General features: G+C 42.3%; 1 protein-coding gene across 1 annotated transcript in view; it reads right to left on the bottom strand.

Annotated features, from left to right (window-relative positions):
- The window catches only part of slc5a9 (solute carrier family 5 member 9), a 115,752-nt gene that overhangs the window by 51,664 nt on the left and 43,926 nt on the right, over positions 1-20,162 (bottom strand). Inside the window, exon 6 of the mRNA XM_072574255.1 lies at positions 17,673-17,753. Coding sequence (XP_072430356.1) covers positions 17,673-17,753 — 81 coding nt within the window. The remainder of the gene's footprint in view (positions 1-17,672; positions 17,754-20,162) is intronic.

Here is a 20,162-nt window from a genome sequence, read left to right as displayed (position 1 = left end):
CACTAACTTAAATAAAAGCAAAATACTGCAGATAGTGGAAAGTTGAAATAAAAACAGAAACTTCTGGGGAAAAAAACCAGCAGGACTGGCAATATCTGTGGATGAAAAAACAGAGTCAACGCTTTGAGTCTGATATGGGTCCTCCACAGAACTGGTAAACAGTTCCATCTCTGAATCAGAAGCTTATTGGGTCAAACTCCTCCCTAGAACTTGAGTGAATAACTTAGATGACAATTCGGTGCTTTACTCAGGGACTGCTACATTGATGAAAATGTTGCTTTTCAGATAAGATGTTGAACCAAGGCCCTGACGTGTGCATATTCTGATGGATGTAATGGATCCCATGGCACCTTTCCTTTGGAGCTGAGATTCAGATTTTTGAGTCATTGGGATCTCTTCTAGGTCAGAAATGACCTGTACAAAAGGGTCAGACTGCACCTGAACTGGAGGAGGACCAATATCCTGACTGGTTACTCAGGAGGGTTTAAATTAGTCTGGAAGAGATTGGGTTTTTTATGCAATCATGAGACAAAAGAGAAGATTGATGCTGGTACAGAAACTAAAGACAGGAATTTAAACACACAAGACAGGCAAGAGCATGTTAGGAAACAAGGGAAGACTGATAAATTAAACTGCATTTATTTCAATGCAAGAGATTTGACAGATAAGATTAGATTAGATTAGGTTAGATTACTTACAGTGTGGAAGACAAACTCAGGGCAAGGATGGGAACATGGGACTGGGCTATCATAGCTATCACAGAAACATGGTGGAGGGAGGGACAGACTGGTAGCACAACATTCCAGGGTACAGATGCTTTAGGAAGGATAGAGGAAAGGCAAAAGACATGGGATAGTGGCGTTTTTGATTAGAGAAAGTACAATGGCAGTATATAGAGAGAATATTCATGAGGGATCATCCAGAGAAACTATATGGGTGAAACTGAGAAATAAGAACGGGTGATCACTTTGATGGGATTGCATTAAAGGCCTTCCAATATTTCAATGGAAAATTGAGGAGCAAATATGTAGGAGATTGCAGATAGCTATAAGAATAATAGGGGTGTTATAGTCGGGGATTTTAACTATTTAAACACAGACCGGGACAGCCATAGTGTGAAGGCCTTGGATGGGGAGGAGTTTGTTAAGTGTGTTCAAGAAAACTTTCTCAATCAATATGTAGATGGCTGTACTAGAGAATGGGTAAAACCCGACCACCTCTTGGGAAATAAGGCAGGGTGACTGACTGAGGTGTCGGTGGGCGAGTATGTTGGGACCAATTCTATTAGTTTTAAAATAGTTATGGAAAAGGGCCTGGTCCATAAGCTAAAGTTTTATGGCCAATTTTTTTGTTATTAGGAACTTTCAAAAGTTGATGGGGGAAGGCTGTTCACAGATAGCGGGTCATCTGGAAAGTGGGAGGCTTTCGAAAGCAAGATAACAAAAGTTCAGGGACAACATCTTCGTGGCTAACATTATATCATTATTTAAGAAAGGCTGCAAGATGAAAGCCTTGGGGACGATAAACAGGTGAGTTTGATGTCAGTGTGGGTAAGTTGTTGGAGGGGATTCTGAGAGACAGGATCGATTTACATTTGGAAAGGCAAGGACTGATTAGAGATAGTTAGCATGGCTTTGTGAATGGGAATGGTGTCTCACAAACTTGATTGAGTTTTTTGATGAGGTGATCAATAAGATAGATGAATGCAGAGTGGTAGATGTTATATATATGGATTTTAGTAAGGCTTTCAACAAGGTTCTGCATAGTAGACTGGTTAGCAGGTTCGATCATATGGGATCCAGGGAGACCTAATCAAATGGATACATAATTGGCTTGATGCTAGGAGACAGAAGGTGGAGGAACAGGTTTGTTGTTCACACTGGAGGCCTGTGACCAGCAGCATGCCATGATCAATGCTGTGTCCTCTGTTGTTCGTCATTTATATAAACAAATTAGATGAGAATATAGGAGGCATGGTTTGTAAGTTTGCAGATTACACAAAAATTCGTAAGATAGTGGATAGGTTATCTAAGAGTACAATGATCAGATGGGCCAGTGGGCTGGGGAATAGAGTGTATTGCAGATAAATGTGCGGTATTGCATTTTGTGGACACAAACAGGACAGGACTTACACAGTTAGTGGGAGGGCACTGGAAAGTATTGTTGAACTTGGAGATAGAGAGGTGCATGTACATAGTTACTTGAAAGTGGTGTCAAAGGTAGACAGAGCGATGAAGAAGGTGTTTAGCATACTTTCCTTTGTCAGTCAGAGCAGTGATACAAGAGTTGGGATGTCATGTTACAGCTATACAAGTCATTGGTAAGGCCACATTTGGTGTACTGCATACATGTTATAGTTATTCTGCTGTAGGAAGGACTTTATTAAACTGGAAAAGATGCAAAAAAGATTTACAAGGATGTTAATGTGACTGAAGTGTTTGTGTTATCAGGAAAGGCTGAATAGTTTGGGACTTTGTTCCCTGGAATGTAAGGTGGCTGAGCGGTGACCTTTATAGAGGTTTATAAAATCATGAGGGGCATAGATAAGGTTTATAGGCAAAGCTGAGGTTCTCCAACAATTTCTGGTTTTTTTTCTGTTTATGCTGTAATTCAATTTCTAATCAAGTCTCCTCCCAGCTTCTCTATTGCTTTCTTCAATTGCCTGTATAGTTTGTCTGTTACACTTGACAATCTATGATAAATGAATTTGCTGTAAAGAGTTTTGAAATATTTACACAAGATGTAGTTAACGTGTTCCCTATTTATGAAGTTTGTTAAGTTTTTTCAACTATACAAACTTGGATGAGTGCACCAGTGATGCTTCATGCATGGGTGAAAATATCACTGTTCAGATCTTTGCTTTTGGATATAATGAGTTTTTACACTTCAACTATTGAAAAACAAAGAGCTTTCATTGTTCTTGCAGTTCCACATCCATCCCAACTGCCTCTTCTTCACTACTGACTACAGGCAGTCCCTGGGTTGCAAGCAGGTTCCACTCTTGAGTCTGTTCTTGAGTCAATTTATATGTAAATTGGAACGGAATGCAGGACAGTACAAAATTGCTCTTCATAATCACAACAAAACATTTACATGCCAGATCTTTAGAATTAATATTAATACACCTGTACAGGATCTGATTTGTAAGAACCAGATGTTTGTAAGTCAGATATTTGTAAGTCAGGGACAGTCTGTACATCCTTGGGTAGTTGTGGACCCTTCCTGGGATATGATCTATATAACCATATACACACACACACAGCTCCTATTGTTCCCTACTCTCAGAACCATAGACAGAACTTTAACAGGGACTGACTGCTCACCTTCTGAAAGTCAGACAGCAGCTGACAGGTATGATAAAAGCCCCAACCACATCCATAACACACTTTGGGAGACTGAAGGATAGAGAGGTATTTTGCCCCTCAGTGAAAGGAAAATGTGCCCTCCAGAGCTGTGGGCAATCTGAATGACTAGCAACTCTAGCAGGCCCATCAGCACCAGAGTTTAATAGTGGGCACCCCCAGGACTTCATGCAGATCCTTGAAGAGGAAATGATCGTCCAGAGAGCCAGACAAGTCCCAGGCTTTTAGGGCAGGGTGGGATCCAAGAGTCGAGGGGAAGGGTTGAAGGGGTTGGGGTCAGGTATTAGGGGGCAGGTAGCAAGGAATGAATAGAAACATGGCATTTAGGAGTGATGGTGTACAGGATATCCCGCAGAATGATGTGCCTTGTTCCTTCCTGCCTTTTAAGCTGTTTAAAAATGGACTGTCCATTCCTTCCTGCCTGTCTGGGTTAAACCTTATTATGGCATGGGTAATGTTTTATCTGGGTCAAGTGGCTCAATAACATGTTATGCAGATCAGCATGGGGGTGATAGTGAAGGTGATGTGCTTGCTGCCATTTGTAATTTTATGTGCATGTCCACTGAAAACATGGCCACGGTGGCTGTAAATTCCAGTTCATTTACTTTCATTTCCAGTAAAAATAGCTGAACAGCAATCACAGGCAGAAACTATAAATATCTTTCTTCTCCCTACCTCATGGACTGAGGCTAAGAGTTTCTGCTGGCTGAGTCAAATGACAACAATAAGACAGCAAATGTAAAAAGGCAGAATTCTGTGTTTACGTAATTAATGCTATTTACTTTTATTATGTATTTGCATGGATGCGTGTTCTGACTCCACTGAGTCTGCTCCGCCATTCAATCATCGATGATATGCTTCTTACACCATTCTTCTGCCTTCTTCCTATCATCCTTGATCCCCTTATCAACCAAGATGACTCTATGATTTTGAGAGCCTTTCTTTCCCTATCTTAAATACACTCAATGACTTGGAGTCCACCACCCTTTGTGGCCTTAACATAGAAATCGTGAGCATCCAAATCTCCCCAACCCCCACCTCATTCTAGGCCCAGCCCTCTTTCTCTTCATCCTGCCCCTTTAACCTGACCCAACCTGTCCATCTTCCTTCGGACCCATCTACTCCATCCTTCTCATTGACCAATCACAGCCACCTCCACGTATCACCATCCCACCCATTTTCCCCGAACCCCACCCCTTCCCTCTATTTTTTTCTCAGCCCCCTTCACGGCCCACAATCCTGATGGAATGGTTCTGACCTGAAATATCAACTCCTCTTCTCCTCTGATGCTGTTGACCTGCCATGCTTTTTCCAACTCCACACTTTATAAGCTCCACACATTAGCCACCCTCTGACTGAGGAAATTTCTCCTCTCTGTTCTAAAGGGTTATCCCTTCATGCTGAAGCTGTTCATTCTACTTTGATAAAATCATTAACTTTTGTGACTTCAGAAGTAGCAGAGCACGATTTCCAGCAAACTATCCTGTTAAGGCATCCTACAAGTACAACACCATCCTGACTAGGAACTACCACCTTCCCCTTCACTTTGTTTGATGTATTTTGATGTAACTGCATCACATGGATTAAATAAATGCAAGTAAACAGCTCACTATCACCTTCTCAAGTACACCAGTATGAGGGAAAGTAGAATTTGTACTGATGGAACAATCTCCACCTGAATTAGTCTGGGACCAAGACCAAAGAGAAAGGTATTAGTACTGGAAATGATAAACAGACAGACTCCTGGAGGGATAGAGAGGATGAATCTAAGAGTCCTCGTCTCTTCTATGAGTGGGAACATATTCTCTTCATCCACTCTATCCCAGGACTCTCAGTGGTCTATTAGTTTCAATAAGATCTCCCCATATCTTTCTAAACTCCACTGAGTACTGATCCAGAGTCCTCAACTGCTCCTCATATGACAAGCCCTTCATCCCCAAGGTCATTCTTGTAAAACTCCTCTGGGACCCCTACCAATGCCATCACATTTTTCCTTAGATATAGGGCTCAAAACATCTCAGTCTCTGCTGCTCTTTTGGGATCAGAATTCCATAGGATTAACAACCTTCTGTGAGAACAACTTTCTCAATATCTCTGCCTTAAATGGAAGATTCGGTACCTTTAAACAGTGCCTATTATTCTAGATTCCAGCATCAGGGAAACATCTTCCCAGCATTTAACCTGTCAGGTCCCCTCAGAATCTCAATCTTTCAACATACAACTTTTCAGTCTTCAAAACTTCAACGTATTGAGATCAATCATGCTCAAATGTTCTTCATAAAATAACCTCTTAAAACCAGAAATCTGCCAAATGAACTTCCTTTGAAATGCTTCCAATGCAAGAATAGTGAGATGACACTTAAAAGGAATGTGCACACCTTTGTTCATCTCACTATTCTTGCACTGGAAGCAAAGAACAAAGAACAAAGAAAATTTACAGCCCAAGAACAGACCCTTCGGCCCTCCAAGCTTGTGCCGATCCAAATCCACTCTCTAAGCCTGTTGTCCAATTCCTAAGCATCCGAATCCCTCTGCTCCCCACCTATTCATGCATCTGTCCAGACACTCCTTAAGTGAATCTACCATGCCTGCCCCTACTACCTCTGCTGGCAACGTGTACCAGGCATCTACCACTCTCTGCGTAAAGCACTTCAAAGGAAGTTCATTTGGCTGGTTTCTGGTTGGTCAGAAAACATTCTACAAAAGACTTTTATATTTAAAGACTGAGCGTTTATGAAATATAGTGTTGGATTAGTAGCGTGTGCCTTTTTAAAATCTTGTACAGTAAAAGCTTTTGTGTGAAATTGTTAATACTTGTGGCATATCTTTTTCAGTTAATATCTAGGAGTTCAATTTGTTGATAACATTTACTGGTCAACTCCAAGATTATGATGACACAACATTGCCCTCGTCCCAAGAAGGAATTTGGACTAAATGAAGGGGAGGTGATGCCCTTTTCTCTGCAGTAATAAACACATAAAACCTGAAGAAAGCGAGTTTATTCCCCTTCAGCAGATGCTGTAAGCTGTGGCTTTTAACCAATAAGTCAGAAACTTTATAATTTGTGAATTAGTTGCCCTGTGCCTCAAGTAAGAAAATGGAAAACACCTGAAGAGAAAAACAGAGATCAGTGAACAGCAAATCCCTGGCAATATAAAGGGTGATATCAGAAACCCCTGTGGATGGAGCCATTGAACTGTCTTGCAAGATTTTCCCACCACTCAAGATAATATTTTGTTGTATATGTATGTGTGTTTAAGGAGTGTATATAAGTAGGTCAGAGTTTTAACCAGGACAGTTACATGTCACAGTTCATAGTTGTTTACCTGTAGATAGAATCTATTTGCTTATAGTAATTCTTGTTAAGTATAAAAACCTGACATATGCTTTCTGTTAACCTTGGTCAAAACAGGCAGGTCAGCTAGGGAGTTTTGCATACTTTGCATACTTCAGGAGTAGCAGGGCATGATTCCAGCATACCATCCTAGTGAGGCATGACACAAGTACAACACCATCCTGACTAGGAACTATTGCCATCCCTTTCACTCTCATTGGGTCGAAATCCTGAAAGTTCCTTCCTAACAGCATTGTTGGTGTATGTGCACCACATGTATTAAGTAAGTTCAAGTCAGCAGCTCACTACCACCTCTCAAGCACACCAGTACTAGGGAAAGTGTAATTTGTTACTGGATTAGTGGTGCTGGAAGAGCACAGCAGTTCAGGCAGCATCCAACGAGCAGCGGATGCTGCCTGAACTGCTGTGCTCTTCCAGCACCACTAATCCAGTATTTGGTTTTTAGCATCTGCAATCATTGTTTTTACCAAAGTGTAATTTGTACTGACTGGAGAGTATCCAGCTGAGCATCAATGGGTGGCACAACATTGAGGGCCGAAGGGCCTGTACTGCACTGTAATGTTCTGTGTTCTATAGATCTCTAGCATCTGCAGTTCTTTTGTTTATTTTATGTCCAGGGGATTTATTGGCCTTTAAGCCCATTATTTTCCCTAGTACATTTTTCTACTGATGGCTGTTGTGCTTACTTCTTTCCCTCTTTTACCCCTTGATTGCTTAGTACTTTTAAAATGCTATTGATGTCCTCTACTGTGAAGACTGACAGAACAGAGAATAGAACGGTATATAGCGCGGTAAGAGGCCCTTCAGCCCTCGATGTTGTGCTACCTTGTGAAGCCAATTTGAAGCCCATTTAACCTACCATATGTCTATCCAATGATCATGTAAATGCCCATAAAGTTGGCAAGTCTACAACTGTTGCAGGCGGTGCATTCCACACCCCCCACTACTCTCTGAGTAAAGAAACTGTCTCTGACATCTGTCCTATATCTATCACCCCTCAATTTGAAGCTTTGCTCCCTCGGGCTAGCCATCACCATCCAAGGAAAAAGGCTCTCACTGTCCATCCTATCTAACCCTCTGATTATCTTACATGTCTCAAATACACCTCTCAACTTTCTTCTCTCTAACAAAAACAGCCTCAAAACCCTCAGCCTTTCCTCATAAGACATTCCCTTCATACCAGGCAACATCCTAGTAAAGCTCCTCTGAACCCTCCACATCCTTCCTATCATGGGGTGACCAGAACTATACACAATACTCTAGGTGCAGCCGCACCAGAGTTTTGTACAGCTGCAGCATGACTTCATGGTTTTTAAACTCGATCCCCCTGCAAGCAAAAGCTAACACACTGTAAGCCTTCTTAACAGCTTTCAACCTGTTCAAAGTTTGGGAGAAGATTTGTAGCTCGGGTGCTCGTTGTTGTGCTTCTGTTCGCCGAGCTGGGAATTTGTCTTGCAAACGTTTCGTCCCCTGTCTAGGTGACATCCTCAGTGCCTGGGAGCCTCCTGTGAAGTGCTTCTGTGATGTTTCCTCCGGCATTTATAGTGGCCTGTCTCTGCCGCTTCCGGTTATCAGTTCCAGCTGTCCACTGTAGTGGCCGGTATATTGGGTCCAGGTCAATGTGTTTGTTGATAGAGTTTGTGGATGACTCATCTAGTGCAATCTCCTCCCTGGCTTCCCAGAGAATCCTAGGATAAATCCCATCCAGCCCAGGGGATTTATCTATTTTCACATTTTCCAGAACCTCTTAACACTCCTCCTTGTGAACTTCAATCTCATCTAGTCTCGTAGCCTGTTTCTCAGTATTCTCCACAACGATATTGCCTTTTTCCAGTGTGAATACTGATGAAAAATATTCATTTAGCATTTTCCACTATCTCCTCTGACTCCACGCACAACTTCCCAACACTATCCTTGATTGGCCCTAATCTTACTCTAGTCATTCTTTTATCCCTTATATACCTATAGAAAGCTTTAGGGTTTTCCCCGATCCTATCCACCAACAACTTCTCAAGTTCTTCTCCTCCCACGCCTTAGCTTTCTCTTTAGGTCTTTCCTGGTTACCTTGTAACTCTCAATCGTTCTGAGTCTTTACTTCTCATCCTTACATAAGCCTTCTTCTTCCTCTTGACAAGAAATTCAACTTCCTTAGTAAACCATGGGTCCCACGCTTGACAACTTCCTCTCTGTCTGACTGCTATATACTTATCAAGGACACACAGTAGCTGTTCCTTCAATAAGCTCCACATTCCTATTGTGCTCATCCCCTGCAGTTTCCTTCCCTATCCTATGCATCCTAAATCTTGTCTAATCACATCATAATTGCCTTTCCCCCCAGCTGTAGCTCTTGCCCTCCGGTGTATACCTATCCATCACTAAAGTAAACATAACTGAATTGTGGTCACTATCAACAAAATGCTCACCTACCTCCAAATCTAACACTTGGCCGGGTTCATTTCCCAATACCAAATCTAATGTGGCCTCTCCCCTGTGGCCTGTCTACATACTGTATCAGAAAACCCTCCTGCACACAATGGACAAATACTGACCCATTTAAAGTACTTGAACTATAGTATTCCCAGTCAATATTTGGGAAGTTGAAGTCTCCCATAACAACTACCCTGTCTCTCTCACTCCTATCAAGAATCATCTTTGTTGTCCTTTCCTCTACATCTCTGAAACCATTCAGAGTCCTATAAAAAGCCCCCAACAGAGTGACCTCTCCTTTTCGGTTTCTAATCTTAGCCCATGCTATCTCAGTTGATGAGTCCTCGGTTGATAATACAGCTGTAATACTGTCCTTGACTAACAATGCCACAGCCCCAATTCTTTTACCATCTTCTCTGTTCTTACTAAAAGGTCTAAATCCTGGAACATACCCCAATCATTCCTTTCCCTGCTCTACCCACGTCTCTGAAATAGCCACAATATTGAAATCCCAGGTAGCAACCCATGCTGCAAGTTCACCTTATTTCGGATGCTCCTGAAGTTGAAATAGACACACTTCAAACCAACCTTTTGCTTGCTGGTGTCCTCTTGCGACCCTGAAACCCTATTTCGGATGTCCTGACTCTCAACCTCCTCTATACTCTAACCACATTTCAGGTTCCCGTCCCCCTGCTGAATTAGTTTAAACCCACCCGAAGAGCATTAGCAAGACCACTCTGTTTGTAGAGGTCCCACCTACCCCAGAAAGAGCCTCAATTATCAGGAATCCAAAACCCTCCCTCCTGCACCATCCCTGTAGCCACATGCTCAATTCCTCTCTCTCCGTGTTCCTCACCTCGCTAGCGCATGGCATGGGCAACAAACTGGAAGTAACAACGCTGTTTGTCCTAGCTCTAAACTTGCACCCTAGCTCCCTCAATTTCTGCCTTAAATCCCCGTCTCTCATGCTACTTGTGTTGTTGGTATATATGAGGACCACGACTTGGGGCTGCTCCTCCTCCCCCACAAGGATGCCAAAAACATGATCAGAGACATCATGAACTCTGACACTTGGGAGGCAACACACCAACCGTGAGTCTCTCTCATTCCCACAGAACCTCCTGTCTGTCCCCTGAACTATGGAGTCTCCAATGACAAATGCTCTGCTCCTTCCTTTCTGAGCAAAAGGAATGGACTCTGCACCAGAGAGCTATGCCCCATTGCTTACCACTGGTAAGTTGTTCCCCCCAACAGTATCCAAAACAGTGTACTTGTTGTTGAGGGGAATGGCCACAGGGGATCCCTGCACTGCCTGCCTGTTCCCTTTCTGTCCCTTGACTGTAACCCATCTACCTTCCTCTTGTACCTGAAGTGTGACCACCACCCTGTAACTCCTCTCAGTAACCCCCTCCACCTCCCAAACGATCTGAACTTCATCCAGCACCAGTTCCCTAATACGGTTATCGAGGAGCTGAAGTTGGGTCCACTTCCCGCAGATGCAGTCAGCAGGGACACTAGTGGTGGCCCTTAACTCCCACATTCTGCAGGAGGAACATTCAACTGCTCTAAAATCCATTCCCACTATTCTGAATGACCAGCGAGCCTACTGAAAACTAAAAGAGAGGAAAAAGAAAGACAAGTCACCTTATCATTCTGGTTAGAGGAGGAGAATGGGTGGGAGACACTACCCGAGTAGTGTTTAGAGTAACGCAACTGCCCAGATATGAAGCCTCACTTACCCAGCAGTCCCATGTCAGCTCCTGCTCAGCATGCCCTCTGCCTATACATGGAGTAAGTTTGTAAACTGTACTCCAACCTTCCTGTTGGGCCTTTGGTCCTCGCTATCACTCCTCCCACTGTAACTGCCACCACGTAAATGAAGAATGATTGTTGCATCAAAAATGATGCAATGTATTTATTCAACTCCTCTGCCATTTCTTGGTTTCCTTTATTATTTCATTCTCTAATGGGCATGATTTCATTTTGGCCTCTCTAAATATGTTTAAAAAAAGTTTGTCCTGTATATTTTTATTTTCCTTGCTACTTTGTCCTCAGTTTATTTTTCTCCCTCTTTTTATTTTTTTGGTCAAATTTCTGATGGTTTTTAAAACTTTCCCAATCCATGGTGTCATGGTCAGTTCGCATGTCCTTCCTGCTGTCCCCACTCTTGTCCATACAGCTTGCAATCACCTCATAATTGTTGGGACAGCTGCAAGATCAAAATCTCCTTAAGAGCTGCTCCTTGGATTGCTATATGTGCCTCACCTACAATCAGACCTGCCTGTCCTTGATCACAGCCCAACAATGAATGACCTAATCTCGGGAATGCGACCACCTCCCGCAGCCAAATGTCTAGGTACATTTCACCATTCCTGAAGTGACAGAATGTCTGCAGCTTGGGCTGCAGTTCTTCAACTCAGGTCCAAAGTTTTTTGAGTTACAAATACTTGTTACAGATGTTTTCACTATGGATCACCTTAGTGTCCAGCAGCTTCCACATACTGCAGCTACAACACATCACCCAACCTTCCATCTCCATTGTATTTTATATCCGTTATCAACTAAGTCACTCTCGTGTCCATGCTCTTTTAGACACAATTAATCCCCACCCTAAACACTTTTTCTTTTCCTTTCTTACATGCTTATATTAATCTTATAGCGAACAAACTATTTCTAAGAAAGTGGGAAAATAATCTGAAGACCTAAACACAAAAATAAAACATATTTTTAGTTTAAAGACTGGAAGTACACAATAGTCCTATTCAGGAACAGCTGCTTTATTTCAGCAAAAGAAACTGAATATCTCTCTCCTCCTACCACTGAACTCCTTGAGATGCTCAAATCATACACTCTATTGTCAGCCATACTCATTGAAATGCACAACCCTGGTACCCTATTGTAAGTCACAATCAAGTGCTACTTCACACTAAATTGGCTGCTTATATATACTCCCAAGAAAAAGGGCCTACCTCAACAAATTAATAAGGAATGAAGATTTAGACAGTCTTATCCATTAAATACACAAGCTCAGTCCAAAGCTGAAGTGAACTCATTCACTGAATTTATAGGCTCCCAAAGCAAAAGGCCCAGCTCACTCACTTAATGGGAAGCCAATTTCAGCTGGTTCTTAATTAGGATACTCTTTCAAAGCAGCTCTTCAAAAGAAACCTGCTCAAAGCTCAGGTTTAAACGGCAGGTTTTACTTTAACACAAATACAAATTACGATTTAAAGTTGGCTAAATGAAGTTTGCACAAATTAAAGGTTTAGACCCTCTTGTTGAAAAGGTGATCAAAGTCCTTAAATATAATGATAGCAACAGTAGACTGATATTTGTCAAAATAAAGTGAAAGGTTATTGGAGGTAGACTGAAAAACTGGATTTGAAGTTTAATTAGATCAGACATAATCTTATTGAATGGCAGAACATGCTTGATGGGCTGAACAGCCTCTTCTTGCTCTCAGTTTGTATGTTCGTCTGAATGTCATTAGGGATGGGCAATAAAAGCTGGCCCTAGCAGTGACACCCTCATCCTATGAATGAATAAAAGCAGGTAGAAATTGCTCTCTGCTTTTAAATACAGCATGAGAAGCTTCACCAGTAATCTGACTGAGAGCTGCATTAAACCAGATGGCGTACGAGATCCCTGGGTGAATTCAGTCAGTGCAGTGTTTGTTTATCAATGACCTCTGCTGGAGATTCAATGTCTGTGCAGACTTAGCTGTGAATTTCTGATTCCTAACTTTCATTAAAGGTCACGCTGACATCTTGGTTTGCAATTTTATCTGCAATTCCATACGGAAATCTGGAGATGAGGATTACTATTGAGTTCATCTAACTCCAATTTAGTTAACCTCAAGTTAACTATTTTCCATCTTCATTGAAATGCTCATTGCTCATGCCTTCTCCAGCTGCTACTATGTAAGTTTGGTAACAAGACAGCTAGTGACTCATTGCCTGCTGTCTCTGCTAACCTTCAGAGAAAGGGTGATGGTGTCCTTTGTCAGTGGTCACACCTTATAATGACTGGTTTTCCCACCCTATTAAAATCTTACTGTGATGTAAGAGTCATTCATCCCATTAAGTCTGTCCTGATCAGTAAAATAGTCCAATGTGCTGTCCTTTTCCCAAAGCCCAGCAAGTTTTAGACGCTGTGAAGTGAAATTGGTCTACATCAGCAGCTTGAAACAGACTCGCAGCCAAACTTTGATCACACCCATTTTTATTTTCAATTGATTACTGTCCTCCACAAGGTCAGTTCAAGAATCCCCCACAAGCCTCCTGAATATGAATTCCACTCATCAAGAGGCATAGTGAACACGATTTTCACAGCAAGGTAAGTCAAATAAAAGGGCAGAGCAGCAGGAACCTCTATACATATCCTCCTTTGACTTAAACAAGGCCTTTGATTCTGTCATGTGAGAAGACAATCTTCCCCAAACTTGGCTGCCCACTGAAATTCGTCATCTGTCTGCTGCACAATGGCCTCACCAACACATCCACCAGAGATCCAGTGATGAGTGCAAACTGGGGTCAATCAAGTCCATCACATCAACATTCTTCTCCATCTTCCTTGCTGCAACACTCCATCCCATATCCATCAATCTTTCCACTGGCTTGGAGCTAATCTATCAGATGAGCAGGAAACTGTTCAACCTGCATCACCACCACTCCAGAGTCATGACTACCCCAGCCTCTGTTGTGAGCTGCAGTACACAGATTGGGTGTGACCTCACAGAGTCCAAGCTCTAAACATTCACAGAGGTATCTGACAGAATGGCCCTTAGACTAAATATTCAGAAGACAAAGGTCCTCCAACAGCTTTCTTTGACTGAGTAACACTGCCCTCCAACTGTTAAAATTCACAGCAAGCCACTGGACAACGTGGATCAATTCTCATACCTTGGGAGCCTTCCTTCAGTGAGGGCAGACATGAACAATGAAATTCAACATTGCCTCAGCTATGCCAGTACAGTCTTTAGCCATCTCAGAAACCCAGCATTTGATGATAACGACCTCAAGCCCAACGTCAAGCTCATTCCTACAGAGCAGCAGCATTACCAACTATCCTGCATGCATCAGAGACGTGGACAGTGTACAGCAGACATCTCAAATCTCTTGAGAAATACAACCAGCTATGCCTCATGCAAAATCCAGAGCTGGCTAGATATCCAATATTAGTGCCCTCTCTCACCAAAATTCCCAGCATCAAGGCACTGGTTACAGTCAACCTGCTCTGTTGCATGGGCCACACAAGACTCCTAAAATGAGCACTCCATTCTGAATTTTCTCATAACAAGTGGTTACCAGGATCACAGGAAAAATGCTTCACAGACTATCCTTAAAGTGTCCCTGAAGAAATACAAGATTCCCATTGTCACAACGCTATTCCGTTTTTCTTTCTAAAAGCTGTTCCTTGGCTGAAGGAGACTCTGTCCTTGATTTTTTTCAGAGGGGTAATAAGCCAGGCTGGGCTCTGATCAGTCTGGTTTGGTACAGAGATGAAAACAATTCATGTGTGGTTAGCTCTCTAGCTGCACTGCGCTGAGCAGTTTTCGTTCAGTCTGACCTGGTGAGAGGTTCGACAGGGAGCTGTGTGGAAACACTCTCTTTTTTTCTCACCTTCAACTTCAACCTGTAAGCATGTATTCCATTTATACTGGGTTTTAAAGGGAGTTTGCTTATTTGAACTGTTGTGTACATTCGGAACAGCATAATTAAGTCTAGCTTGGATCAACGAGTTCTGTAGGGATTCTTTATCATGTTCTTTGCATTTCATTGTGTAATTTTGTGAATAAATTTTTGTCTGTTTTAGAATCTAGTAGTCAATCTAGATAACTTAATCCGTGTAATTTTCACTGTACACTTACTGAAACAAATAGTAAACAGATGAGACTTCAGCCAAAGTGGTTTTAGAAGTGGGCACAAGTGGGCAGCACAGTGGCACAGTGGTTAGCACTGCTGCCTCATAGCGCGAGAGACCCGGGTTCAATTCTCGTCTCGGGCAACTGTCTGTATTGAGTTTGCACATTCTCCCCGTGTCTGCGTGGGTTTCCTCTGGGTGCTGCGGTTTCCTCCCACAGTCCAAAAATGTGCAGGTTAGGTGAATTGGCCATGCTAAATTGCCCGTAGTGTTAGGTGAAGGGGTAAATGCAGGGGAATGGGTCTGGGTGGGTTACGCTTCAGAGGGTCGGTGTGGACTTGTTGGGCCGAAGGGCCTGTTTCCACACTGAAAGTAATCTAATCTAACCTAAATTATGGTCTGAGCTGCCTGCTTAAGAATGTTTCAAATGGTCCAGCTTAACCCATAACACTATTGACTACAGAAACTCTAGTCCAAGATGGTCCACCTGGACCAGAAGTACCCACACAAAACAAAACCACATTGAGTGGCTTCAATGGGCCGAGGTGGAGGCAAAACACAACTCCAGGTATCGTTCTCACAAAATTATACTGTACTCCCTCCAAGGCCAATATATCGTTTCTAAAATCTGCTCATAGTGCGGCAAGTCGAATGCAAACAGGGTTTCGTATAACTGCAACATTGCCTCTGCATCCTTGTACTTCAGTCTTCTAGATATCCAGGCCAGCATTCCATTAGCTTTCTTTGTTACATTCTGCACCTGTTCATGACATTTTAAAGACCCATTCCATCTGCCACAGATTTGCCCATTCACTTAGTTATCAATAGCCCTTTGTAATGTTTCCTATCGGAAAGATGTTGTGAAACTTGAAAGGGTTCAGAAAAGATTTACAAGGATGTTGCCAGAGTTGGAGGATCTGAGCTACGGGGAGAGGCTGAACAGGCTGGGGTTATTTTTCCTGGAGCGTCGGAGGCTGAGGGGTGACCTTCTAGAGGTTTACAAAATTATGAGGGGCATGGATAGGATAAATAGACAAAGTCTTTTCCCTGGGGTTGGGGAGAACTAGAGGGCACAGGTTTAGGGTGAGAGGGGAAAGATATAAAAGAGACCTAAGGGGCAACTCTTTCACGCACAGGGTAGTACGTGTATGGAATGAGCTGTCAGAGGAAGTGGTGGAGGCTGGTACAATTGCAACATTTAAGAGGCATTTGGATGGGTATATGAATAGGAAGGGTTTGGAGGGATATGGGCCGAGTGCTGGTAAGTGGGCCTGGATTGGGTTGGGATATCTGGTTGGCATGGACGGGTTGGACCGAAGGGTCTGTTTCCATGCTGTACATCTCTATGACTCTGTTATGGTACCATCTACACTGGTCTCTAATGCTGGCTAGATTTTATTCATCAGCAAATTTGGATACATGAGTTTCCATGCCACTATCCAAGCCATTAATAAATAATGTGAATAACTGAGGCCCTAACACATATCAGTGTTGGACACCACTGGTCACATCTTGCCAATCTGAGTATCTACCCATTATCCCTACTTTCTGTTGCCTGCCACTCAACTAATTATCCTGCCATGATAGTAATTTCCCTTCATTTTTCTGGGCTTCTATTTTAGTTAACAGTCTATCATTTACCAAATGTCTCTGGAAGTCCATATCAACAACATCCATAGACATTGGGGTGGTACAGTGGCTAGCACTGCTGTCTCAGCGCCAGGGACCCAGGTTTGATTCCCACCTTGGGTGACTGTCTGTGTAGAGTTTGCACATTCCCCCCGTGTCTGCGTGGGTTTCCTCAGGGAGGAAACCTGGGCCAATCAGGGAGCTCTGTCTGATACTTATCAACATGAGTATCAGAAGGTCTCCTCAGTCTGGGGAGTGGCTTTGAGCTAGTTGGTCAGAGCATGTGAACTGGGTGAGTTGTTAATGGGATATTGGCCTCTGCAATTATTTCACTTGTATAAACTGTTTAGATGCTGGTCTTTGCATCTTTCCCACTCAGCCTGATGTGTGCTGTCTTTTGCATTTTTGTTTGCCTTTTCTTTTAGTTTTATGCCGTCCCTTATCTCCTCAGTTGTCCACAGCTGTTCTTTCTAATGAAGTGCAGTTTTTCCCTCTCAGGGGTAAATAAGCTAGTTTTGTATCATCTTAAATGTTCCTTTAATTATTCTGAACAAACGTTGAGATTGTCGATCTGCCAACAGACCCAGGGGTGTGACAGTGAGTGGCTTGGGAAGGAGGTTGGTGAGGCATTGAGGGTAATCTTAGACTTGTGCAGCAGAGACAGCATTGTGTGTTTGAAAGAGTAATAACAATTCCAGGGACATAAAGGTTTAACACAGATTACATCATACATCTGACAGTCATGAATACTAGGTTAGATTCACAATAAAAAATAGGAAAATACACACAATATATAAAAGCTTTCCTGTTACTTATCCTTTTCAGAAAATGCAATTTGGAATTGCTGATAGTCTGTTTATAATGAAAGTGTATTACTGTTCAGCCTGAAGCCATCATATTCCAGTGAACAAATAAATAGTGGATGTGCGGGTTTCAAGTCAGTAAAGTGAATTTGCTCTCCAGCATATATTCATTCCTTTCCATATACCTAACTGAAGTGTACAAATTTTTTTGTTTGTTGATACTGAAAGACTCACCAATGAACATAAGCGTAATAGCTCCAACCACCATAATCACAGTCTGCAGCGCATCTGTGTAAATCACTGCTGTCAAACCACCTGTCAATGAGAAGACAAAAATAACCATTTACTGAGCAATAATCCCAGACTGTAAATAATAAATCAGACATAAATATCGTCAAGTTACTCCCTGAAGTTTTTACATTAATTTAAATTAAGGGAAGTTTTTCTGAAATATTTCGACTTGTGGCGGGCAATAGAAATTATACTTTCACAGCTTAGATTTCAGCTTGTTTTATTACCTGTGTGAAGGGAAATTATGCAAGGACCTATGAAAGGTTCTGCAAAGAAGATATATCAGGGTAGATTATCGATTCAATCGTGAGAGAATGGGAGACGTTTGGAAGGAAGGTTTGAGGCAGTTTTGTTCATTTACTTATGTAAAGGAGGTTTAAACTGAACATTTTTAACATCCACTTCTTATTTTGTTCCTGACTGGCAGAGAATTTGAAATATTAATCAATTGGACTTCAGCTCTTAAGTACCTATTTATATTCAAGACACATTAAAAATATTTTCCCATCTTCTATGCACTGATTGGATAGTAAGTTAATGCTGGCTTTTGCTAAGATTGCTATTGAACATGACCGGATCTGATGTATGTGCTGGGTGACATGCCGAACAAGATTTCTGGCTGTCAACCGATAATGCAAGATCAGTGAATGAGTTGAGGGAAGGAGAGGGGATGAATGATTCATGTATGATTGTTGAAAGGAGGATGGCATTTTTCCTGAATTTTTTTGTCTGTTTTTTTGAGTATCAGAGTATATTGAAGCTCTAATGTTTGATGCAGAGAGCCTTCATGTAACCTCTGGTGTAATACTGGGAAAAATGCTGAAGGGAGGCAGGGCTGGAGCCATGGGACAATGTTTAAAGATTGTCAGGCACAATCCAGAGGCAATAACAAAGCAGCACAGATAAGGGTCAGACATTTACAGGAAGACAAGTTGATAGCAAGCCGATAAATACACAAGTCAAAATGCATTGTGGGCAGGCTCAAGTAATGCGCCTTTCAATGGGGAAGAATGCCCACCCTCTCGGCTGATATCCAATCTGATTGGATAGCAGCATCAGGACTCCATAGTGGGCATTACCAGGACTACAGACAGGTCCATAAAGGAGGCCCAATGGATTCAGGTAAGTCAGGGCCATTTGGCAAAGAGAGTTTGTCAACTTAGGAGGCAGAGTGATTGGGGTCAGGGTCGGGATAGGAGGTGGTGAGATGTGGGTTTTAGAGATAGGAAGGAAATTAGGGCAATTGCTGTCTGCTGGGGACATGCCCTGAGAGGCAAAGGGCAACCTCCAATAGTTTGTCCTTCCTTCCTTTTAAAAACCTGTGCCCACTCCCATTCACTGGTCATGCCAAATGTATTGCAGGTAGGGCAATATTGAGATCAGCAAGAGGGGTGCCGTCATGTCCAGTTCAATGTTTTGTGGCCAGGTTTCACAGTCACCCTTTTGTTAAAATATAACATTATCAAAAGAAGGGAGATTATTTTAAAAATAGTCTTTAAACAATCTGTTTATGGCCCTTTCTTTAGCTGCACAACATTTTCAAACTGAATATACTCTCAAGCCCCTTTCTGTATATTCTCAGAAATGGCTCTGAGGGAAAGTGCCTCTGGGTAACTCTTTCTTTTCTTAAATGTGCTGGTTTCCCTTGTTTCTTCCTTCTATAACCTATTTAATCTGGAAATCATCATGAAGGAGAAACTAAGGTTTAAACTTATATCCACCATCATGTTTTTTACACAGAAAGTGGCTCATGTGTGGAATGATGGCACATTAAGGATAGCAAAGATGATTCTCAATAGGAGCGAGAGTAACAGGGTAGTTGTTATGGGGGACTTAAACTTCACCAGTACTGACTGGGAATACTACAGTTCAAGTAGTTTAGATGGGTCAGTTATTGTTCAATGTGGACAGGAGGGTTTTCTGACACAGTATGTAGTCAGGCCAACAAGAGGCAATGCCATATTAGATTTGGTACTGGAGAATGAACCCGGCCAGGTATTAGATTTGGAGGTAGGTGAGCACTTTGGTGATAGTGACCATAATTCAGTTATGTTTACAATAGCAATGGGCAGGGATAGGTATATACCGCAGCTAAAGAGGTGTAACTGGGGGAAAGGCAATTATGATGTGATTAGGCAAGATTTAGAATGCATAGGACAGGGAAGGGAAGTGCAGGAGATGGACACACTTGAAATGTGGAGCTTATTCAAGGAACAGCTACTGTCAGTCCTTGATAAGTATATACCTATTAGGCAGGAAGGTAGTTGTCGAGAAAGGGAGCTATGCTTTACTAAAGATGTCAAAGCTCTAGTCAAGAGGAAGAAGAAGGCTTATGTGAGGATGAGGCGTAAAAGCTCATTTGGGGGCTTGAGTTATAAGTTAGCCAGGAAAGATCTAAAAGAGAGGTCTAAGAAGAGCCAGGAAGGAGCATGA

Source organism: Chiloscyllium punctatum, chromosome 7 (genome assembly GCF_047496795.1).
Source record: "Chiloscyllium punctatum isolate Juve2018m chromosome 7, sChiPun1.3, whole genome shotgun sequence".
NCBI lineage: Eukaryota > Metazoa > Chordata > Chondrichthyes > Orectolobiformes > Hemiscylliidae > Chiloscyllium > Chiloscyllium punctatum.
The sequence above is the reverse complement of the archived record's forward strand: the minus strand, read 5'-3'. Positions and strand labels throughout refer to the sequence as shown.